This window comes from Anolis carolinensis, unplaced genomic scaffold, assembly GCF_035594765.1.
Source record: "Anolis carolinensis isolate JA03-04 unplaced genomic scaffold, rAnoCar3.1.pri scaffold_11, whole genome shotgun sequence".
In the NCBI taxonomy this organism is placed as follows: Eukaryota; Metazoa; Chordata; class Lepidosauria; order Squamata; family Dactyloidae; genus Anolis; species Anolis carolinensis.
In genome coordinates, this window is record NW_026943822.1 from 15221025 (window position 1) to 15246946 (window position 25922).

Consider the following 25922-nt stretch of genomic DNA (forward strand, 5'->3'; position numbering starts at 1 on the left):
TTTCTCCCAAGAAAAGTATTCTAATGAATTAATGGAAGTTATTTTTTTCCTTTCCATTTTTTGCACAGAGTGTATACGTAAAGGTTTTGAAGACGTTATTTTTCTCAGACGCATCTCTTGCGATTTTACAGGATTGCTTTTGGTGGTTGTTTCTTCATAAATTCAAGGTATGAGGGAGATGCACCTTCATTGCTGTGTTTCTCTCAAATTAAAACAGACATGTTTTGGATGTATAACATTTCTGATTGAAGGTTAATGCATATGCAGAAATGTATATTAATATTTGGGGGGGATTTAAAAGGCATTTTCAAGGTTTTTTTGTTATAGATGTAGAGCATAAAGTAAGGTTGAGAAAGTGCAAGAGAGAGCAACCTTGTGTGCAGAAAAAGGAAGCGTATTAACTGGTTAATTAACCTTAATTAGGGAGCTTGCCGAGGCTATAAATCTTATGTCATTCTTGGCATTTCTTATGTGGACAATGAAACATTTTTGATTTATAGCATAATTATGTATGTATGTGTTCAAAAGTAAGACCCATCTTATTCAATGGGCCTTGCTCCCAGGTGAATGTGCATAGGATTGCAGTTGTACTGAACTCTTGAGCTGCAAAGGAAAAATCAATATTGACCACATTATTCATTTACATCACAGACCCTTTCCCTCTTTCTGTTTCATTTAACTATGACCAGATATTAATATAAATGATGTAACAGAGGCTAAAAGAAATATTTACCTCCTGCCAATCTGTATCCCAAATGGCATAAAAATTTAACAAGTGCTAGATTTATTTGAAACATTCCAGTTTCACTTCCCTAAGGTCTCAATAATAATGCCCAATAACCATGCAAAAGCTTCTCTTGATTCAGTCAATTTGTCTTTTACTTTGCACTGTACTCATTCTTAAATGCAGTGTGATTTAATGGTATTAATTAAATATAAATATTCATAATACGTTTCCTGATTTTTCCTTCAAGCCTGATCAAGATGAACAGGATCACTTTTTTGACAGAATATCAGACAGCTTTGTGACGCTTCTGTTGAGTACTCCCAATTACATAAAGGATCCTTTCTTTCAGGTAATGACAGCAACAGTATAAATAATTGAAATAGCTTACAAGCAGAAAAACACATTAAACAATCAGCAAATTGGAAACAGGATGAAAGAATTAGAATAATTTGAATAAACAGCCATGTTTTTACTTGATGCCTAAATGACAATGATGTTGGGACCAATCAAGCCTCCAGAAAAAAGTGTTCCAAAATAAGATGGGTTAAAATCCCTGTTTAGTTTTGAAAATTCATTGGGGGACCCTGGGCAAGTTACACTCTCTCAGCCCCAGAAAACCCTGTTGAAAGGTCACCCCAAGTCAGAAACAACTTGAAGACAAACCAACAATAACAAGCTTGTAGTGAGAGCTCTTTGTTACAAATGGTGAGCCAAGGCCCTTCTACACTGCCATATAATCCAGATTATCAACAGATAATCCACATTATCTGATTTGAACTTGATTATATGAGTCTAAACTGCCATATAATACAGTTCAAAGCAAATCTGGATTTTATATTACAGTGTAGATGGGACCTAAGTGATCAGATTCTGAGACTGGTGCCCCAGCAGAGAAGGCCCTCTCCCATGTCCTCAGAAAGCATATTGCTCTGAATAATGGGGCACAGAAGAGGGATTCTAGGTATCTTTTATATTTAGAGATAACATCATTTAAATCCTTCATTCTTTTTAGTCTCTGTCTTCAAGCCCCTTTTATCACACTTTGTACCACTTTTTATATTTACTTTTTATATTTTAAATTTAGCATAATTTGTATTTTCCAGATGTATCCTGACTGCTTGTCACAAACCATATATGTTACTTTTTGTGAAGCTTTTCCTGATTCCCACAAGCATTTTAATGATGAGTTTAAAGAAGAATTGATGGATTTGGTTTTCCAATGGATAAGAGGTACACTAATGTTATTTTTTAAATAAAACTAACAAATTAAAAATTTGAAATTTATTGCCTGAGGACTTTTTAAAACAGAGTTTTCCATAATATGTTTGAGTCAGCACTTTCTATTTTACTAAATTGTAATTTTATTTATTTCTCTCAAGGAGACTCGAAAGTGCCTGCCTAATACACAACATTACGATACAAAAACATTTGTAGCCAAAACAGTAATATTGTGACATCTTACAAGTGTATACATTTACAATATCATATTTGTCCTCAAGAGGAGTTCTGCTGAGTTAAGTGGGATTCGCTTAGGAAAGTATTTATATGATTTGGCCCTTATTGGGGTATAAGATTTCGTGAATTCTTCTGTGTTGGCATTGGTTCTGGTTCTGGGCACCACCAAGATTTATTGGTATCCAGTGATGACATGCATACTACAATAAAACAGTATATAAAGTCCAAACTAGACATCATATCAAAGATATCACTGCAAAGCCAATATTGTGGGGGCTTTGTTTCTTTTAATGTATAACAGGTACAAAAATGATATGCTTTGGGGCTGCAGCATGTTGGTAATTAAATTATATGTAAATCTAGACATTTTAGTCAAAGGATCAACTTCCAAAATGTGAATCAGCTTAATCATAGAGTTGGAAGAGACCCCCAAAGGCCATCTAATCCAATCCCTTTTCGTGTAGGAATACTCCCAAATTTAATTTCCCCTTATTGGAATAATCAGAACTTGTTTTATCTGGGATTCACTCTTTCTACTATATAATTTCCCAGAGCACTTTTGAAATATGGGTGCACACACTCCTTTAAATATATTAATGTGCTTTTATTTCATCTCTGCGCATCCTCATTTTAGAAAGCTGAATAGGGGAAGATATATAGATCTCTGGCTGCAAATTAGCGTTTTTCATCCCTGTTATCCTCTTCTGTTCTTTCCAGGGAGGTTTTGTAGATAGTAAGTGTTCTTGAACTGCAGGAAATAGGAATACAATTACATGTTTTTTTGATCCATGTGGGCTTATCCAGTTCTGTTTTAGCTATGTATTCTGTATCACAAGAAGATAAACAGAATGGAATAGCTGATTTTAAAATCACATACTATTCCAGAGCTTTCCATATGTAAATTTCAGTTTGGTTCCTGAAAGTCTGTCTTGATTTCTTGACTTCATTTATTACAGAACTAGAACATTTTTTTCTATTACGCTGGCATGATTTGAAGTTTTTTTTAATGGTGTCTTTTATTTTAAAAAGCATTTCTGATTGGTAGTGTAGATATACAGTGGTTCAATGAGTGTTCTACTTCTTATATATATTAACTTATGCTTTGCAGGTTTTAAGCCGCGAAAAGATGCTTGGAAGGAATGGAAAATATGGTTGTTGGGAAACATGCAAAAAGATTCCTCCCATCAGTTATCACGTGAGAAATTTCTTCAAACATCGTCAAAATCGCACTCTTGTGAGTATGAGGCAGCAGACATAAGAAATTATTGAACTTTTTTGAAATACATAAATTATTCTGCTAGCAAGAGTAAACAGTACATGAATCAACCATCCAAAGCTTTAATATATATATACAGTAGAGTCTCACTTATCCAACACTCGTTTATCCAACGTTCTGGATTATCCAACACATTTTTGTAGTCAATGTTTTCAATATATCGTGATATTTTGGTGCTAAATTCATAAAAACAGTAATTACTACATAGCATTACTGTGTATTGAACTACTTTTTCTGTCAAATTTGTTGTATAACATGATGTTTTGGTGCTTCATTTGTAAAATCATAACCTAATTTGATGTTTAATAGGCTTTTCCTTAATGCCTCCTTATTATCCAACATATTCACTTATCCAACATTCTGCCGGCCCGTTTATGTTGGATAAGTGAGACTCTACTGTATATATATATATATTTAAAATCCAAAAAAGCAAACTTAGATATTGTCATCTAAGGACACTATTTTAGTACTCCACTATATATAATGGTATCTGAGGATTTTGGTATCCATGGGGTATCCCGGACCCAGACCTTCAACAGATAGGAAGGCCCGTTGTATTGTGAAATAGAACATCATATAGATCTAAGCAATACATCTTAGTTGTAAATATTAGATCTCTTAAGTTGGTGTGCTGGAAGTGCCTCTTCCTAGTTTGCAACCTACTGTATTTAGATATCACCATGAACTGTATATGGTCTGCTGGGAAAGTGCATAGAAATTTCATCCAACCCAAAGGGATGCAGAGAAGTTGTTGAGCACCAGTTTCTTTTCTCTCATTGGAGTAGTGCTGCGGAACACCTTCTGCCACATTTTTCTCATGAGGCCACTGGGCAGAATAGGAAAGACATGAGATGTTCCACACTATTTTGTTTAAACAACATTGAATATTTTAAAAATAGGTTGAATCCATGGATCCAGAGCCCGTAGATCTGAAAGGCAAACTGTACCACATTTTACAAGTTAGCCTCGGTGTGTGATTAAATTATTGACAAGTTCAGTTATTAGTGGATGGTTTTATTGTTGAGTAATATGCCTTGTATGGGTCTCACAACCAGGTTATGATAGGAGATGGATCACACTTACTCCTTTGCGATTCAGTTTCCTTCACAATTATATTAAACCATAGAAGAGTGTACCCAACCCATAACACCGGTAGCCCAACCACAGGGATCTGGTGTGTTGGGCTTTGGGTAGAGTCTGGGTAGAATTACGTAATTAATTGTATTTCCCCTGACAATGGTTGCCTCTACACTGTAGAATTAATGCAGTTTGGCCCCACTTGAACTGCCATGGCTCAGTACTATGGATCTGCAGTTTGGTGAGGCAGCAGTACACTTTGACAGAGAAGGCAAAAGACCTTGTAACACGACAGCATCCATATTTTCATAGCATTGAGCTATAGCTGTCAAAGTGGTGTCAAACTACGTTAATTCTCCATTGTAGATACACCCTGTGTGTTAACTATTTGGCAGAGTAGTTGTAGCCTCATTTTTCTCTGTCTGATATGCAATTTTTCTTGTAAACACTCTTCTCTCTGTTTAAGATGATATCTGATGCCTAATTCCAAGTACCAGCTTTTATACAAACCAATAAGGATATGGTCCAGTAGTGTCTGCTATGACTCTGGGAATGCTATCAGATAACTGGAAGGAAAATAAGGAATTCAGGTTTTTTGCATTTTTGGGTCTGTTACATCTGAAACTTACATTGTAGGAATTGCTCCAGGCTGTCATTTTTGTCGGTCATCCAGGGCACATTTGGCACGAGAGTTGTGTACTAGAACGTTGTGTTTGATCATAGAAAAGAGGGGAAGGAGGCGGCCACTGAGCCAGACTGGCTTGTTATTCCTTTTAGAATCAAAATCATATGAAACAGATACATCTTGATACTTTTCTTTTTATAAATAACATCAGCTTAAATAATTTAAAACAATAAAGTTCAACTATAACTTAAAATAAAGTTTAATGCTGTAACAACAGAAAAAGCTTGAGTAATGGTGGGGAAAAAATCAGAAGCCATATACCCTAACAGGAGTTATATAAAAAGATAGGTTATGTTACATAAAAACCCATATGATGATGTCTGAATTTTTATTTCATCGTTATATAAAAGGATATTTTGAGGAGAGTGAGATGAAGTACATTTCCCTTATTAATATTATTTTATATACACTATTTTGTAACATCTCTCAGAGCAGCATTAGTCTTTTTTTACTAATACATATGAATATATTGCAGTGGTGCAACCTTCATCTTCTATACTAGCTTTGTTTTCTGTATACAACAGTACTCCAATTTCAAATTGTTTTAATACTTATATATTTTTTACCTGGGAAGTATTTAATACTGCTCAGCCTCCAGCGTTAGTTCTGACTTGATCATCTGAACACTCATTCCAGCAGCCATCAAGTCCAACATATTTTACATAATATTTTCATCTGCTTTATTATTATTATAGCAGCCATTTTTTAATTAAGCAGATAGGTTTATTTTAAATAAAATAATATCAGATAATCAAGTCATGATTTAACGTGGAAGGGTGAATTTAATTTAAGAATCTGCAAAGCTACTCTTATACTAACATAAGGATTGTACAACTCTTTACAATTTTTACAACTTTTAGTTACTAAATCTGATGTAGTGTATATCTTCCATTTCTTTTAAAGTCAGTCTCTTAAAAATAAACATAAACGTGCAAGTCCAGCTTGTTCAGTTTTTCAGTAGTATTCCAGCTTCTCTTTCATGTCCTTTCAAACAGTCCCCTTTCGACAAATGAAAATTGTTTTGCTGGAACTGGTTCTCCATACATAATATGTGATTAGGATAATGGAATTGGAAGGAAATGGGACGATGTGTCTTCTTTGCTTGTTTTGGTGCCTTTCTTAGGGGCACCTTTCTGTCTCAATGCTATATACATCTCCTCCCCTTTGTGGGTCCAGTTTGCTGAAGCATATGTATTATAATTGTTTTCTTGAATCCGTTCTATGAAGTTGCAGTCTTCATTGCACACTTTCTATTGGAAGAAGAAAAGAACGATGTCAGATAATAAGACCATGTTAAAAGAATCATCTGATATCGAAATACACTGCCTATTTCTAAAAATGTATCTGTGTGATATTTTCTTTGCAAATATCTTGCATACTTGTAAGGATTAATGATTTTTCCAGTCTATTAAAAAAAAATAGCCAGGCACGATTTGGTTGGAATCCTGAGTGATAGTAATAAAATTGCAACATTCAATGCAGTGTGTTGAATTGATTTGCATAAATTGTAATGGTGTATTACTCCATGCATTACATGGTGAATTAGAGATGTAAGGAAACCTGTTGTGTGCAGTCAGGATGAAAGAGAAGATGACAAGTCAGAAGGACAGTCCTGGAAGAGCCTCATGCATTGCTTTGTAGGAATTACAATACACCCTAAACCTGTCTTATTGTCAAATGTAGCCATGGATGGTATTGGTTAGATAAGTGGAAAAGCCACTAACCACCCTGTTTTCTTTTACAAGGCTCTAGAGAGACTGGGCCCAAAGTTCAGGTGATTTCAAGTGAATATATTCCAAGGCAAGACAATTCCCACCAGTCTGTAAAAGCAATGGTATACAAGCATCTCCCATTTCCTCACACAGAAACAGTAAAATATAATGATGATGATGATGATAACAATAAGAACAATAATCTATTGTTGAAGGCTTTCATGGTTGGAATCACTGGGTTGCTGTGAGTTTTCCAGGCTGTATGGCCATGTTCCATGAAGCATTCTCTCCTGACATTTCACTCACATCTATGGCAGGCATCCTCAGAGGTTGTGAGGTGTTCGAAACTAGGCAAGTGAGGATTATAATAATAATAATAATAATAATAATAATAATAATAATAATAATAATAACAACAACAACAACTTTATTTTTATAGCCCGTCCCATCTCCCTGGAGGGACTCGGAGCGGTTTATATATCTGTGGAATAATGTCCAGGGTGGGAGAAACAACTCTTTTTTTAATATATATATTTTTATTGAAGTTTTACCTTATAAGATAGAGTAAATTAACGTCGAAAGAGTGAGAACATTTGATTGTATAGAAAGTGGGAAAACTGAGATTTAAAAAGGATCAAAAAGGGAGAGAGAGAAAACCAAAAACTGAAAACAAAGCTAAAATGTCCATATTTATATAAAAAAGAAAAAAAAACTGAACAAATGGCGATATAAAAATGCAAAGTACTTGGCAAAGAAATACACCAAAAAGCAAAAGCAAAAAGCTCACTGTTTCACAACCTGTTCATAAGCCACCAGCAATTGTGAACTGTAGTTCTTTTTTTTTCTTCTTCATCATGACCTTTTTTTTTTTTAACAGAAGGAAGTTAAACGAGTGGTGAAAATTAAAATTTATAATAGTCAAATTTGAAACCCCCACGTTGAAATAGTCTTTCCTTCTAAAAACCTTTTGAAGGGCTCCCAGATTTTCCTAAACTCGGAAGAGTCTTTTGACTGGAGATACCCTGTCAGAATGTCCATCTCAGCCAGGGTGGGAGAAACAACTCTTGTCTGCCTGAAACAAGTATAAATGTTGCAATTGGCCAGCTTGATTAGCATTGAATAACCTGGCAGCTTCAAAGCCTGGTTGTTCCCTACCTGGGGAATCCTTTGTTGGGAGGTGTTAACTGGTCTGTTGTTTCTTGTCTGGAATTTCCCTGTCTTCTGAGTGTTCTTTATTTACTGTCCTGATTTTAGAGTTTTTTAAAATAAAGTAAATAACAACACTCAGAAGACAGGAATTCCAGACAAGAAACAATCAGGGCCAGTTAACACCTCCCAACAAAGGATTCTCCCAAGCAGGGAACAGCTAGGCTTTGAAGCTGCCAGGCTATTCAATGCTAACCAAGCTGACCAATTGTAACATTCGCATTTGCCTCAAACAGACAAGAGTTCTTTCTCCCAACCTGAATGGTCCAGAGATATATAAACCCCACTTGTTTAGTTTCCAACAAACCTCTGAGGATGCCTGCCATAGATGTGGGTGATACGTCAGGAGGGAATGCTTCTGGAGCATGGCCATACAGCCTGGAAAACTCACAGCAACCCAATAATAATAATACAATGAATTTATTACACACCTCCCCCTGTAACATGTTAGTAAAAATTATATTTTTTTATCCAAGGAATAATTATGCTATTACCTTTCCATATAATTTCCCAGACTTGTTCATGGCTATAAAGAATTCACTTGCCACGCCTTTGATTGCCACTATTCCAACTGCTACTGTTCTTATTTCGAGAATACCTGCAGGGAAGAGCAAGAAGGATGGTAATCCATGCATTTCTTTCTAACATGGCATAACAAAACTATTTGTCCTACTAATTATCCAGTCTATTCAAATGAGACAAAATGTGAACAGGTGTTTTTTAAAAAAATAGAACTATGCGTGATGCACACATTTGGAATTATTTTAAAGTTTAAATCTTCATTTACAAATTTTTAATAGGAATCCATATGCTAAATTCTTCGTTCTTTAAGAAAGAACGAAGAATTTAGCGTATGGATTCCTATTTGTTCCCCATTAGTGAAAGATGCTATCCAGTCCTTCTCCCAAAACCACTTATCTCTATTATAATTGTAAGGGTTTTTTTATATTTTCATTGTGACTTTGAAAGTACTGGTAAATCCCAGAAGCAAAGTCTATGTACAACTAACCATGACATTATTTTATGGAAACTCCTTTAAAGTGTGACTAATACAGAAGTGTCTTCTCTTGAATTGTGCTCCATGTGTACATTAATTATACTAATTAATTACACCAATATCCAGGCTAATTGCACTAATATCTAGTACATTATAAATAAATCCGTGGAGACTTTTTACACTAATACTTAGTACCCTGTAAAAACATTATTCAGGAATTAATTCATTTTTATATAATGCGGACTAAAGTGAATGCATTTGTTGTAACAGCTGTTTTAAAGACGTTAGGAAATTAATAAAACCATTCAGCAAATTCCGTCAAGTGTATGGCTTTAAAGATTCGCAGAATAGATTTCACACTGGTTATATTGAAAATATGCCTAAGACATGTACCAGTGCCACTTCTGTGCAAAAGCGCAATCCTTAGAATTTGTAAATGTTGCAAAACAGGCCACAGCAAATACAAGAAGATAAAGTATCCGTCTGACCCTTATAGCCACTGAAACCTAATAGGCATTGAAAATACCCATGTCAGTAAAAAGAAGCGAGTAAAATTTATTATGGGAGCTTTGTTTCAACTGTATGAATGAGAAGGTCTACTTGTTTTTGTTTTTTACTCCCAGATTGAGACATAACAGTGTTTGATCCAGCAAGGAAATCTGAACTCCTGTCAATAAGGCAAATCACTTTCAGACAAAGCCAACTCCAGGTAGCAGTCACCTTGAGTTCCTTAAACAAAGGAGGAGTGTTTTCCTTACCCTCCAACATTTCACAGATGGAAATTGTGAGATATGTAGCCAAGCTACATCAGAGTGTGTTCAAGACACCTAAAGTTATAAATGAGGAGAAACAGACAAGCTAGGAGAGGTTGCATCAGTTTGCTTTTGCCTGAGCTTCTTGGGAAGGTAGCAAGACTCTGTCTCCTCTTCTCCTCTCCCTTGCCAATTTTTGCATTTTGAAATCCCATTTGCAGCAATGGAAGAAAGCTGAGAGCAAAGGAGAGTCAATGGGAAGAGGAGAGAGAAACTAAGATATTTTAATAATAGCTAGAAAAGTGGGGGAACAAGGGTCAGTCTGAACTATCCCTGTCAAGTTGGGGGGGGGGGGGTATATGCTTCTCGTTCATGGCAGCAAAAGTAAACTGCCAAGGGGAGAAACCTCAGGTGTTGCTTTGTTTCACTTTCTTGTTGTCTTCCCTCTTCATCTCTCAGCAACTTTATGAGGGCAGTGGCAGCAGCCCAGAAGGTAGGGACAGATCCTTGAAAAAAAATAATGGGAAATCTCCTTTTGGTAATGCTTGCCCCATTCCTGGTCCCTGTCCTGCCTTCTCACTCTACAGAGTAAACATACATGAGTGCCAAGCAGGAATCCCTTCCTTATACAATTAATTACCTTAGCTATTAAATATTATCTGTAACATCATAGATTGATGACACAATGTCATCTCCCTCTTTAGGATGGCCCAACGTGCAAGACCATTTTCTTATTTTTCTCCACCTCAAATTTTCACAAAACCATAGATATATCAGGATTGCAAGGACCGTGTAGTTCCGTGCAAGAATATATTCCCCGAGGAGGGTCATCTAGTACAGTAGAATCTCGCTTATCAAACCTTCGCTTATCCAACATTCTGTATTATCCAACGCAGTCTGCCTTTTAGTAGTCAATGTTTTTGTAGTCAATGTTTTCAATACATTGCGATGTTTTGGTGCTAAATTTGTAAACACAGTAATTACAGCATAACGTTACCATGTATTTTTTTAATATAAAATAATCTTTATTAGTTTTAACAGAATAATAAAAAGCAAAATCCCAAATTGGGCAAAAAAGAAAAGGAGACAAAAGGTTGAGAGAAGAAAGGAAGGAAATGTAAAAAAAGAAAAAGAAAAAAAAGAAAAAGATAAAAAGAGATTTTAAAAAGTGAATATAAAAATGACTTCTTGGCAGTTTCTTCAAGGTAATTTGCCTTTTCTTTCTTCCTTAATTTCTTCTTAAATTCTAACTCCTTTTCTTCTTATTTCCTTCTCCTTTCTGTTGAGGTTATCTTTCTTTCTCTTTATATTTTATCTTTCTTTTTCCTTTATCATCTATTTTTGCTTCTTTCTCTCATCTATCCGTTTTAGGTTTTCCATCATTCTGTCCCAATTTGTTTCTTTAATTGGTTCTCCTTTATTTTTTGCTAGTAAGAAAGTCAACCTGTCCATGTTACGTATGTCAAGCACCTTTATCAGCCAATCGTCTTCCTCTGGTATAACGTTACCATGTATTGAACTGCTTTTTCTGTCAATTTGGTGTCAATCATGATGTTTTGGTGCTTAATTTGTAAAATCATAACGCAATTTGATGTTTAAAGGCTTTTCCTTAATCCCTCCTCATTATCCAACATTTTTGCTTATCCAATGTTCTCCCGGCCCATTTATGTTGGATAAGTGAGACTCTACTGTACCTATATACTATAGAGACATGCAAACAAGGACAGTCCATCACAATTGAGGCAGTCTATTTTATTGTTCAACAACTTTGTCAAGAAAAGTTCCTCCTCATGTGTAGGTAGAATATCTTGTAATTTGAATCATTTGGTTTTTAGTCTAGTCTTTAATTAGCTCCATCTTGGATTTCCCCCAATATTATTTAAGACAAGTTTCTGTGCCGTCCTACATAAACTTACTTAGAACTGAGTCTTGTTGAAAGAGGTTATATAAGTGCATTAGAGCAGATCCCAAATTATATGGGTATCTGTTGATATCCTATTAAAATGTATGTCAAGTTTCTCTTAAAGTATGAAAAGTTTATTTCTTGACCAAAATTTGCCATTACTTGTACTTTCCATTATCCAGCTGCGTGTTTAAAATTTAAAATAGAACAGAGAATTGTAACCGTCTGTGTCAGAGCATTTATGTGATATCGGATGTGTCTTTTGTTAACAATAGTGGCCAAAACACCCTATTTGGGTTTTGCATGACCAAATTAATTTTTGTGTGCTTTCCAGTTGAAAACAAAGACAATTGCTAAGTTATCATGTATTACTTTTTATTGTGCTATCATTTCTCAAATACATATTCTAGGTCTCCCATGTGGATTGCAAATGCTGCATTCCAGAACTATTTCCCCATAAATGGAGTTTTGATTCTCTGTCCCATTTAATTAAGCTATATGATTTGAAGCACAAAGTGCAGTTGCATGGAATTCTGTTCATTTCTTTTGTATTGGGTGTATTTTTGAGATGAAAGGGATTAAGGCAGAACCAGTCTGGACAGAATAGAGGAATGATGAGTATAGGGGAGGTTTCTAATGTTATACTCCTTTGAGCTCAATAATAACCTTAACTGAATAACATCTGCACCCATGAAGAAAAGACACAGGCATACCTCACTTGACAAAGTAGATGTGTTCCTGGACATTAAAGAAAATTGGGTACCCAAAAGCCAAAATACCATAGAAAGAGTAGGGATGGTTTCCCACATCACAAAGAGGAACAGTTCAACAAATTTTGATAGATGTTCAAAACTCACAAGGTGTACACATGGAATGAAACAACCACCTCAGGTGAGCTTTGCAGAAATAAACAGATTTTGAATTTTGTCGATTCTACTTGAGAGCTTCCTCCAAAATCTATCCAGGGATGATTTCATCCCTTTCACCAGTCTCTACTTTCTTTGATTCCATTTTCATGACCAAACCTATAGATCTATGTTTTTAACATATTGGGGAAGCATGTTTTAGCCTAAGCTTTAGTGCAAACTTCCTCAACACAACGCTTTTTTTTATCGTGTCAGAAGCAAATTGAGACTATAGTGCAAGTTGTTTCTGATGTGAGAGAATTGGCAATCTACAAAGACATTGCCCAGGGGATGCCTGGATGGGTTACCATCCTTCTGGAAGGCTAAACTCATGTTCCTGCATGGGAAGCTAGGGATGACAGATGGGAGCTCACCCTGTCTTGCAGATTTGAACTTCTGACCTTCAGGTCAGCAGTTCAGCCGGCACAAGGGTTTACTCTCCTTCAGCTTTCTTCCAGTAACAATGTGGATAAAAAGTATCCAGGTAAACAGAGAACCAGGAAGAGAAGACAGGGCTGGATGGACATTTTCAAAAAACCCTGAAAAGAAATAGCTTTGTCAACTGAGGTATGTGATGGGTCTCCATGGTTTTAATCCTATTTGTACACCCATTGATTCCATTATTAAATAGGAAATTTAATAATGGTACAGTGCATTTAGGGGCGCCTGGTGGCACAATGCGTTAAAGCACTGAGCTGCTGAACTTGTGGACGGAAAGGTCCCAGGTTCAAATCCCGGGAGTGGAATGAGCGCCCGCTGTTAGCCCCAGCTCCTGCCAACCTAGCAGTTCGAAAACATGTAAATGTGAGTAGATCAACAGGTACCGCTCCGGCGGGAAGGTAACGGTGCTCCATGCAGTCATGCTGGCCACATGACCTTGGAGGTGTCTACGGACAATGTTGGCTCTTCGGCTTAGAAATGGAGATGAGCACCAACCCCCAGAGTTGGTCATGACTGGACTTAACATCAGGGGAAAACCTTTACCTTACCTACAGTGCATTAATTCAGTGATCCTGCTCCAGCAGAATGACCAAGAGGTTTCAGCAATATATAATAATAACTAAACACAGCTGTCTATTCTAAACAATATCTGAAAAATATGCACCACGATAAAGGTTCAAAGCATAGAACACAATATGTATATTAGAGCATCATATACATAATAATGTTGACAATAATAATACAACTGATGACCAAATTCAGTCAGCTGTAGTGGCACACAGTCGTAACTTACAGAGTAGTAAGAGGTTTCAGTCTCATATCTTTTTTCCGCAGCTAAAACTAGTGGTAGCACTAAAGCCCTAAAACCCATTTCAAAGGTGGGTTCAGTGGGGCAAGTCCACGCAATGATCTTCACAAGCAAAACCTACATGTAGGGAGATGGCAGTTTTACATGCCTGAAACTAAAATCCCTTGATTGCAAATTCTTCATTTACAATTAAGGGATTTTAGTTTCAAGCATGTAAGCCTGCGATTCTTCATTTGCAATTAGGAGTAAGTGAGCATTTAGCCCCCACAAAAAAACAACAACACACACTCAGAGAAGCATTCCATGGCACCAAGTCCAAGATCCCCTGGCAGATTCCTAAGGTCAAAATCCTCATTTCACAATACACAGCTATATTTGTTTATTTAACTCTTTCTAAATAAAACTGTCCTGATATTTAAAATGGCCTTGTTTGAAGGAGCCTCAGAGAACCAGTGGGTGGTGGTAGAGGGGAGCTGTTTCCCTGGGGAGGTTCCTTCCCCAATTTTTGATGCTACTTGCAATAAAAAGGTGTTTGGAATGAAAAACTGCCACCAAGAAAATGATTAAGCTCTTTTTTCCGTCTTTTCTTTCTCAGCCCTTCAATGCTCAGACTTTGATGGTGCTCTCAGGGTTTTCAACCAAGAATGGGGTGGGAACAGGGAACCCACAGAGCTTTTTCACCATATTCAGTGGTCTCCAAAGTTGAGTCATTAAAACTTTTTTTTTAAAAAAAATCTCTGCTGGTTTATAGGAATTTAGCTTTTCCAATCCAAAAATGACCTCAGATTTGTTCCATCACGTACAGTTTTCTCATAACATGCGTTGACGTTTTTATATTGTAATATGCAACTGAACAAAATCAGTATTGAAATTAATAATGGCATTTGTGGGAGAACTGTGTGTGGTACAGCATTTTTATGGTGTTTTTCAAATGCAGCACCCAAAGATATATTTAAAACAGCTACACTATTGGGGGAAAGGGGTTTTTTTTTCATCATAGGCCAAAGATACGGCTCCAGCTTTTTGGCCTAGCGCTGACTTGGATTTCAAGAATAATAAATGTTTAAACTGTCACATTTCACTTCATTTTATATGTCAGTGTTTAATTACCCTGTGGTTGTTAAGTTTAATTACTACCCTGTGTTAACTATTCAAGCTATTAATTGATTCAGGCTGCAACCTGTCACTGTGCCAAGGCATTGTAAGAGCTTGGTTAAGGCATTTTGGAATTGAGATGAAGGCATTTACTTCTAGTGGTTCATCCAATGTTACACATTTCTAAAGTAGCCTTTACTTTATTCTTACTTTTATTACCAGGAAGGATAATTTTGCTATTAATTGTTCCCCTAACCAGTTGTTTTGCCCCTACCAAAGAGATTTTAGCAGGCCCTTTATGGCCGTTCTTCATGTGCCAAGACCTTTATACATGCCTCTCAAAATGTGGATACATGCAATAGAGAACTGCAGCTATTCTATAGCATGTATCAGTCAAACACTGTTTAGAAGTGCTGTGCCTTTTATTAGTAACTAGCTGTGCCTGGCCACGCGTTGCTGTGGCGAAGTATGGTGGTATGGGAAATAAAATATTGAGGAATTGGTAGTAGTTAAGGTAAAGGGTAAAGGTTTTCCCTTGACATTAAGTGCATTATAAATGGGTTATATAGCTGTGTGGATGGGCCTTGAGTCTACACTGCCATATAATCCAGTTAAAATAAAATAATCTGTATTTTATAGGCAGTGTAGAAGAGGCCTAAGTGAGGCCTAACTCTGCCTGTCCCCTGGGCTGAGTGGGTTGCTAGGAGACTAAGTGGGCGGATCTTAGCCTTCTAACTGGCAGCAATTGGATAAAAACAATTATTCTTCTCCCTCTAATTAGGACTTTATTTTTCTTTTCTTTTTGTTGTATGAACGTAGAGGCATGGATGAGGGGTTGTGCTACCAAGTTTAGTGTTTCTGGGATGTGTAGTTTTGTTGTTTTGTCCTAGGCTGAAATTTCATTACCCATATATATATATATATATATATATATATATATATATATATATATACACACACACACACACACACACACACACACACACACACACACACACAATAATACATAGAGATATACTGAACAACCAAAAGACTCACAAGCAGACCATGTTTGATGATGCAAAGGTGGTCTTAAATGGAGAATGCATAATGTTTCATTATATATTAGGCTTGTGCAATTTGACTGGAGGGTGATCCGTTTTTTGTATCCGAATTTCGTTGGGTACCCAGATCCATTTTTGGGAGCTTCCCGAAAATTGGCTAATGGAAAAATCGGTTTTTGGCTAGGCAGCCAAAAAATCCGGATCATTGGCGGCTGTGGGGAACTTATGAGGCTTCCCTTTCTGTTCCTCAGACCCTTTCCTTTCTTCCTTTCAAGGGGCCCTGAGTTCGAGGAACAGGGCTAAGGAAGCACCCTTCCTGGGACCCTTTTCTTTCTGCCTTTCAAGAGAGCCTGGGTTTGAGGAACGGGGTTAAGGAAGCATGCACCTCGTGCTCACAAATAGAAGGCAAGAAGCTGTACTTGGCAGCCATGTGGGCCATTTTGTGTGTGAAAAACATGGTAGCTGAGCCCTTCCCATTATGGCCAGCCAAACAAGCCAGATTGGCCAAAGGGAACCGACCAAACTGAATCTGTGCACAAACCTATTATATATGCAGAGGTCTTATTGTATAAGAATACATATGGTATACCTAAAAAGACTAATGCCCATATCTTGTGATCATATATGCTTGGTGTTTTTACCCATATTTAGTAACAAAACTGAACTGACTTAAAATGCATGCTTCCTAAAAGTTTTCATTTGTAGTATCTGTTGTGAGAGGAAAATCTGCTGAAGTAAAGTCTTTGAAACTCCCACTTGTTGAGTGATGAACTACAGGATTAGGTGACTCAACTGAACAGTTAACTCTCATCTTCTCTATAGCATTGCAGTTAAGCTCAGATATTGTTAGTTTCTAGAGTATCCATGACCTGACGATTTTTTGGACTGATTTAATTTGCCAATTTAAATTATCAAAAACCTAATCAAAGCAAAACATTTCTAACTAACCACTGAGAGACAGCATGGTATAGTGATTTGGCTGTTGGTCTATGACTGTGGAAGTCTTGGGCAAGTCACTCTCTTTCGGCCTCAGAGGAATAATAATAATAATAATAATAATAATAATAATAATAATAATAATAATAATAATAATAATTTTATTCTTATACCCCGCCCCATCTCCCCGAAGGGACTCGGGGCGGCTTGCATGGGGCCAAGCCCGAACAGAACAATATAAAAACAAAACAATAAAACCAATCAATCAGACAATAAAAGCAAGTCATAAAAAACCACATACAAGATGAAGTGTTAAAATCATGGATTGGGAAAGGAAGGCAAAGCAAGCCCATTCTGAACAAATCTTGCAATGAAAACCCCATGCTATGGTCACCATACGTTGGAAATGACTTGAAGGCACACAACAAGAACAACAATTCTTTGAAAACAAGGAATACATCCTCTAAGTATGTGTCCCTTTTCTTTGAAGAAGTACGTGTTCCTTGTGACTAGGGACATACAACAATATTCAACTATAACCACATTTCCAAAGAAATCTCTTCTAAGAGGTTTAATGTTACATAAGTAGGGGTTGCATGTCTAAAGCACTAAGGGAAAGGGTTTCCATTTACTTTGGCTCTATCTTTAATACGTCCTCTTTTTCTTTTTGTTTGGTATTTAATCACATTGGTTAGAAAAATAAAGACGAAGGAAAGAAAGTAAACAATGTTAATTGTTACAGTTTAGCGATTACATTTTCCTAAAGGAGACTTTCCAAGTTTCCTCTTTCTTTCCAGTTCACAAAGGAATAGTTGCCTAAGGACACAATTCAGTTTCTTAATGGCAAAGAGGAGGGGTTTAACATCTGTTAATATTCCTTCCATTTGACCACCTGAAGTTAAAACCTCTGACATTTCCATTTCCATTCACAATACTGTCTATAGTTGGTTCGTTAAATGGTAGATCTAGTTTAATTTCCCAACATATTTTCAATAGTATTTTAGGTTTAGTTCATTGCTATGTAAAGGAGTTAAGAACTGAAGCAATACAGCAGAGTCCCACTTATCCAAGCCTCGCTTATCCAAATTTCTGGATTATCCAAGCCATTTTTGTAGTCAATGTTTTCAATATATCATGATATTTTGGTGCTAAATTCGTAAATACAGTAATTACAACATAACATTACTGCGTATTGAACTGCTTTTTCTGTCAAATTTGTTGTAAAACATGATGTTTTGGTGCTTAATTTGTAAAATCATAACCTAATTTGATGTTTAATAGGCTTTTCCTTAATACCTCCTTATTATCCAAGATATTCGCTTATCCAAGCTTCTGCGAGCCTGTTTAGCTTGGATAAGTGAGATTCTACTGTATTTCTAAACTAAGAAATGAGACCAATATGATTGAGGAGGGGACAGTAAAAGGGAGCCCTGCCACCAACAGTTAAAATATTTGGCAAATCTGATCATAGGACCACAAAGAAAAGGGAGCAATTGTTGCCAATATTTCCTGGAATTTCTCCAAAAAGTGAGTTTGTTAAAAGTTGTTAAATAAATGTTAGCAAGGTGTTTATAATACAAAATATGCTTACTTTGCAACTCGAGAAAACAAAAAAGCTGGAGTTTTGTAACTAAATTATTGGAAAACAGCTGGAGATGTTTTGCAGGAAAGAAAATGATATTTTTAGGTATTTTGCAGTGCCAAATACAACTGAATTTAGGTATTATATTCATTTTTTTTCATTGTGGGTTGGAAGAGAATTGCCAAGTGAGTGGAGAGGGGAGGGAATGAGAACCCAAGTGGGATACAGGTATGGGATTCGTTGTAGGAAAGTGAACAGTAAACAATGGGTTAGTGTCTGAAAAAGGAGGATAAATATTTGTAGAGAAAAACTAGAGAGAAGGATTCTAGTGAGTAAGGGGTTAAGAGTGGAATTTGATGGTGAGTAAAGGTAAGAAGTAAGGCAAAGAAGAGGATATATTTACACAGGTAAAAATTAGCATGGTATGGTTGGTCAACGAAATAATCATAATATCCACCCAAACTTTGTATCACAAGGCACTAGTGAAACTCTGGTATGATACAAATACATATATTGTATGATGTATGATGGTATGATACAAATACTCTGGTATGATACAAATACATACCTCACAACCTCTGAGGATGCCTGCCATAGATGTGGGCGAAACGTCAGGAGAGAGTGCTTCTGGAACATGGCCACACAGCCCGAAAGACATACAACAACCCTACATATATTGTCTTTGTGCACATGTATGTGTGTATGTGTAAGGTTTTGGATTCATCTCTGGAGTCTCCAGTTATGGCATTTTAGTAGGATTGAGAAAAGACCTCAATTGTTTCCTGTCTAACCATTGGACAATGGACTGAATGAGCCACTTGTCAGATTAAGTGGCTCTGTATGCATAGGATATTTTGTGGCGCTGCGCTTTGTACTGTTATATCATATGGTGCAAGGAGATTGCAAATGTGAAAGACTGAAGTTTAGCAAGGGAGATGCAAACTCTTGCCAGACTATTAACATTGAAAAATCTGAAGCACACGCAAGCTGCAAGCCAACCATGACCACCCTATCCAGCTAATACAACATAGTAGACCTAAAGGCCAGGGATACTCTTGGCTTAAACAAACTGCTGAAGTGTAATAAAAGCTAGGACTCTCTCCAGGTTCAAATATTTGGAAGTGGGGTTTGGATAATATACTTCTTTCCTTCATCACTTCACCGCTGTTGTTACCACTTCTAATTTACAATTACATAGGACCTCTGATGTGGTTAGCAACATGCCTTTTTGGACCCCCGCTCCCACTATTATCACCACTGTTTATTGCACACATCTGTGATATTTATGAATTAAAGATGAAGAGTGTGCATGGACAAAGGTATTGTAGGAACAGGAATCTAGATGAGTATGAGGAAATGTCAAGTGGCATTCGACACCAAACACAGTGGAAGAGGACAATAAAACCTCACTTATATTTTTGATCATATTCAAATAAATACACATTGCTGAAGTCAATTAAAAAGAAGAGCACATTCAGATACTCGCACATTGGATAAAGTTCTTTGGTGAGCTGATATGCAACTGTATATATCCATTAAGAGTTAGGTTTGTGGAATTCAAAAATACTAACTCCTTTGGCTACTGGCAAGTGAGTGACAATTGCAGCCATCTTTTTACCATTTGATCTAGATAGTACTCTTTCTGGGTAATACTGATTAGTTTGTAGATAGTTATCTTATTTCTTAAGGCATTGGTTTTGCAAAGGATTAGACAAAGCATGCATTCAGAGGCTGAAAACAGCTTGGCAAGTGTAGAACACACCTGGCTGTCACCGTCACAAATGCTCCAATGGTTTCACTATTTTCCTTTGCACCCGCCTTCTGTTATAGGGAGCACTGCTTAAGTTTCCATTAAAACTTGAGTCAGAAGCTGTAGGATGTATTGAATTACTGAATCCTTTGGCTGCCCTGTCCGCAATGTCTTCTGTGCCAGCACCACCCACATATTTTATTCTACTGTCTGCTTGTGAATCTAAGAGAAGATGGGTGGTTTGAATGCCATTCTCTGACGGAATTCTTGCAGCCATTATTATGGTTTATGGTGATACAGGAGTGGATTTATTCCAAGATGCCAGCAATTTCTGTTCAGTGAATCATCTCTATAATCTTCTACATTAAAAGTCCCAACTTTTTTTTTTTTTTACTTTTTATTGAGCCTGTATTAGAGATACCTATCTAAGATTTGCCACTTCCAAACTACAGACACTGGAGATTTAACTTCATTTTTAAAATGACATTAAAACGAACAGAACATTTATACATCTTTACATATATTTGACATGCATATCAAACTATCCCCACTTGTGTCCGTGAATAATACTTATCTAACCTTTTATTTTGTCACTCAGTGGTGATATAGGCAAATAGAGATAGTGGAGAGGATTAAAGGCAGCGGTGGGGAGGGTAATGGAATTGTATTTACAGTAGAGTCTCACTTATCCAACACTCGCTTATCCAACATTCTGGATTATCCAACGCATTTTTGTAGTCAATGTTTTCAATACATCGTGATATTTTGGTGCTAAATTCGTAAATACAGTATTTACTACATAGCATTACTGCGTATTGAACTACTTTTTCTGTCAAATTTGTTGTATAACATGATGTTTTGGTGCTTAACTTGTAAAATTATAACCTAATTTGATGTTTAATAAACTTTTCCTTGATCCCTCCTTATTATCCAACATATTCACTTATCCAACGTTCTGCTGGCCCGTTTATGTTGGATAAGTGAGACTCCACTGTACTTTTAAATCTAGAATGAAGTCATTTGGCTTATTCTCAGTCAATGGTTGTAATCTTTGTTTTATTGATACTGCTTATATTTGTTCATTTAAAATTGGTTTCATAGATCCTCTGTGATATCAAAAAGCAGAATCAATCCCACATGTTAGGTTTCTACCAATGTAGATTTAAAAATAAGAATGAGCATATGTGCTGGTGATAATAACGTCTGTGAAAACGGGCACACCATCCATGTAGCTTATTGAAATCGCCATGTGGTTTCAGTTTGCTTTCGATTACATTGTCCTTCAGGAAGCCAATATGGGCAATGAGGGCCAGATCTCAGCAATAAGCACACGAGAGCATTTGCACACAGTTCACCTGCTTACAACTAGAAGTCTGCATGAAGATCTGTACTTGGTTACCACTCTCCTTAATTGTGATAACCCTCTTCTGGTTAGCTATGCTTATCTTCATCTTCATCCAAAAACTATGTGTATAAATAAAAGAAGTTCATAAAACTATTCACAATTATTTGTTATTCAAACGTATATGGTTATAGTACAGTGTTTCAGTTTAGGTCTTACTTAAACACTTATTTGTTGTTTCTGTGTGCCTTTGGGTTGATTCCAATACTTTTCCCCCAGTGCTGTGAAACATTGAGAGGAGGAATCTTAGAATCTGTGGGATGTAAAAGGGACCATTGGTGCTGTGATTTATGCTTACCTTAATTGGTATGAGTTGCAGGATGGAGAAAGGGAAGCGTACAGAACTACCAAGTTTAAACTCACCAAAGCAGGGATACACCACAAACACAATGTCTTATTAATCTGTGACAAGCGGATTCAGAATTGCAATCCAAAACTACAGCATTTCTAAATTCTGCATGTGTAAAACACATCTTGACTTACATCCTCACCTAGATATGTTAAATCTTACCTAGATATTGGAATTGACTTCAGTCTGCTGGTTGCAGCAAATCTCATTTTTTTCTATAAGGTTATTTATCAGTTTCTAGATGTTTTTACCCATTGGTAAATGTATACTATGTGTTTATGTTTGTATGGATTATTTTAGTTTTATCTTTGATTTTTTAAATCTGTTATTCAGTTTAAAATTAGGCTGCTTGTATATTACTTGATGCAATCTGTTTTGTGGTAACTTGCTTGTATGTTTTCCCTTTATGGCATTGAATGTTTGCCATATATGTTGGAAACCGGCCTGAGTCCCTCCGGGGAGATAGGGCGGTCTACAAATGAAGTTTTTTATTATTATTATTATTATTATTATTATTATTATTATTATTATTATTATTACACAATGACATAGTATGACACAGCAAACAAGATAGATATGCTGGATTTCATATCACAAAATCACAAGTCGAACACTTCCCAACTGTGTGATGTATTTTCGGATGATGTGTGCAGTTCTCAGTAGGGTGGCCTTTTGCAGTTGGCAGATTGTAATTTTGTCAATGTTTATTGTTTCCAAATGCCGGCTGAGATCTTTTGGCACAGCACCTTATTATTATTATTATTATTATTGTTGTTGTTGTTGTTGTTGTTGTTGTTGTTATTGTTATTCCAAGCTATAGTGACCCTATCAAAGATTTTAATTGCAAGATTCATCAGAGGAGATTTGCCTTTGCCCTCCTCTGAGGCTAAGAGAGTGTGAGAATTGGCTGAATCCCGGGATTCAGAGTTGGATACTCAAACCACTATACCACACTGCCTCTACACATTTATTCTAATTAACCTTCTTCAAAACATACCTCACAGATTCCATTCTCTGTTATAATCAACTGACTCCTGACTATTCTAACCATGCTTAACTCTTCTGGCCTTCATTAATTTGTTACTCTAATTAACTGTCAAAAAATCTCAAACACTCAGCTGATCACCAGTCATCTTCAACACAACATAAATTTTACTCCCAACTAGCACCTACTTTATTTTATATAATATCATACTCATAATACATAAAACACTATCTATTTTAATAGTATAAAAAGAAGAAATACTGTACCATCATAGTCTCATATAAATGACCATGCTTGAATACCTGAATGTTAAGTAATCCTGTACAGGGACTATATTTTAACCGTATACAGTTAATTGAATATTTTGGTTTCACAAACCTAAAAACATAACAGATCAATAAAGCACATTGATTTCCTTATTGTTTTTATTTGCTTATCTGTGAATTGTGCATGTAATTGTCGGCCACATCTGTGAAAAACCATTTCCAGGTTTTCAACACCATTTGTTATACAGAAAAGATTTTCCTTGCATATGTGTATTATGAAAGCTTCATAGGCTTATGTGTATTATGAAAGCTTCATAGGCTAAGAATTACAGCAACTACAGAGATTGGCCCCTGTTTGCTCTTTTTAACGTGAATTTGTTGTCGAAGGCTTTCATGACTGGGATCACAGGGTTGTTGTATGTATTCCGGGCTGTATGGCCATGTTCTAGAAGTATTCTCTCCTGACGTTTCGCCCACATTTATGTCAGGCATCCTCAGAACATGGCCATACAGCCCGGAATACATACAACAACCCTCTTAACGTGAATTCCTCATTTATGTTAGATATGATTTATACAATTTTTTAAAAAATAAGGTCACCTTCCTGCTTCTGTTTTACTATTTTAAGACCACTATAATGGAAAATAGTCATAGGGGTACATTGAAGAGGCCTATGGAGATCTTTATTCCCAATAACATTGTATGTTTAACTTTCTGAGGATTTCAAAAATTCCCTATCATATAATAATGACGTCAGTTGTGCAAAACAGGTTAGTGTTCTTATCCCATCTTGCAGATGGAGAGCACAGGCTCAGAAGTGCTAGTTTTCTTCACTGTTTACTACATTCATGATTGATAGGTCATTTGAATGGGGACTTCAAACATGGAGCTCCCACTGTAACCAGTAAATGTTTACCATTTCTTTGCTTGTATGGTGCTGAAAGGAGCGTTAGAAGGAGTGGGTGCCCTTAACTAGAATAAAGACCTACTTGGGAATGAAGTGTTCAATTTAAGTCTTATTGGCTGTTATTGTAATTCAATAGGCTGGTTTGTAGTACTGTGATTACACCATAGTTACCCAGTTCAAGTGTAGGCAAGAGGTATGGTTTAAGAAGCCATATTGAAATGCAGAAGATGGGCATCCAAGGGCAGGAGGAATGGACAAATTGTATGACAAGAAGACGACTCATCCAAATTTGGTAGAATGGGATGATTTCATCTTAATCATTGCAGGAAGAGGAAAAGCAAAAATGAATGAAACATAGCATGTCCCTAATCTGTTCCTCTCAGTGTTTCTTTCAAGGGTGTGGTTTTTGGCTCTAGTGGCATACTTCAGTTTCCAAGCCGAAGAGCAATTACTTCTGTCAAGCGCCCTGGGGTTTCTTTTGGCTCTTGGTGTCCTGCTGTATCATAATTCATCACATTCATTCTGTAGTCACCAACTTGATGTCCAAGAAGAAGCCCAGATAGTAAAACAACCATCCTTCTTGGTATCACTCCAAGAACTAAAGACATCACTGTTATTATTTCAAAGCTTAATTTATATCTTCTGCAGAACTGTGTGTGTGGTCTTTAAATATTCACATGAGACCATCAGTGTTAAATGTTAACTTTAGCAACACAAGAGATGTTGAGTGTCCAGTACAAAATGAGAGCTGCCATGGATCCACATGCCTGAAGCCATTATTTATTTATTTACAGCATTTATATTCCACCCTTCTCACCCCGAAGGGGACTCAGGGCGGATCACATTACACATATAGGCAAACATTCAATGCCTTTTAACATAGAACAAAGACAGACAAACATAGGCTCCGAGCGGGCCTCGAACTCATGACCTCCTGGTCAGAGTGATTCATTGCAGCTGCTCTCCAGCCTGCGCCACAGCCCAAGCTGTGTATTTATGTACATCCACCCCTTGTATTTCAGTCCGGGAAGTGTTTGTTACTATCTAATACTATTGTTTCAAGTTACATGTTCTTATCCTATGGACCAGCAGCAGTGCAATCCATCATATATCTGGCAACTGCAACTACTGGCAACTACAGATGTGTTCATTTGCCAAAAAACACACAAAGCCCAACCCATCCCTTAACTAGATTAGCTGGCTGATCTACATGGCTTCTATCTATATATATAAAAGGGTAATTAAATTTCGGCCTAGGACAAAACAACAAAACTACACATCCCAGAAACACTAAACTTGGCAGCACAACCCCTCATCCATGCCTCTACGTTCATACAACAAAAAGAAAAGAAAAAGTCCTAATTAGAGGGAGATGAATAATTGCTTTCATCCAATTGCTTCCAGTTAGAAAGCTAAGCTCCGCCCACTTGGTCTCCTAGCAACCCACTCGCCCCAGGGAACAAGCAGAGTTAGGCCTCACTTAGGCCTCTTCCACACTACCTATAAAATACAGATTATCTGATTTCCCATATCACCATACTTTGCCACAGCAACGCATGGCCGGGCACAGCTAGTGCCTTAATAAAATGAATGCAATGCTGGATCAGAGCAGCTTCTATCAGAGCAATGCAATAGCCCTTGCATGGCATACCAGTCAGTACAG

General features: G+C 36.7%; 2 protein-coding genes across 7 annotated transcripts in view; one reads left to right on the top strand and one right to left on the bottom strand.

Annotated features, from left to right (window-relative positions):
* The window catches only part of fam227b (family with sequence similarity 227 member B), an 84636-nt gene that overhangs the window by 11566 nt on the left and 47148 nt on the right, over positions 1 to 25922 (top strand). For all 4 annotated transcript variants that reach the window (XR_010000892.1, XM_062963130.1, XM_062963132.1 and 1 more), the window contains exons 7-10: positions 69 to 167; positions 975 to 1076; positions 1831 to 1957; positions 3291 to 3416. Coding sequence is in view for 3 of the 4 variants with exons in the window: in XM_062963130.1 (XP_062819200.1) it covers positions 69 to 167; positions 975 to 1076; positions 1831 to 1957; positions 3291 to 3416 (454 nt within the window). In the remaining variant the exon portion in view is untranslated. The remainder of the gene's footprint in view (positions 1 to 68; positions 168 to 974; positions 1077 to 1830; positions 1958 to 3290; positions 3417 to 25922) is intronic.
* Positions 5396 to 25922, bottom strand: part of fgf7 (fibroblast growth factor 7) — a 30400-nt gene continuing 9873 nt past the window's right edge. For all 3 annotated transcript variants that reach the window (XM_008120868.3, XM_003227619.4, XM_008120867.3), the window contains exons 3-4: positions 8633 to 8736; positions 5396 to 6470 (exon numbers count right to left, since the gene is read on the bottom strand). In XM_008120868.3, coding sequence (XP_008119075.1) covers positions 6276 to 6470; positions 8633 to 8736 — 299 coding nt within the window. In that variant the 3' untranslated portion in view covers positions 5396 to 6275. The remainder of the gene's footprint in view (positions 6471 to 8632; positions 8737 to 25922) is intronic.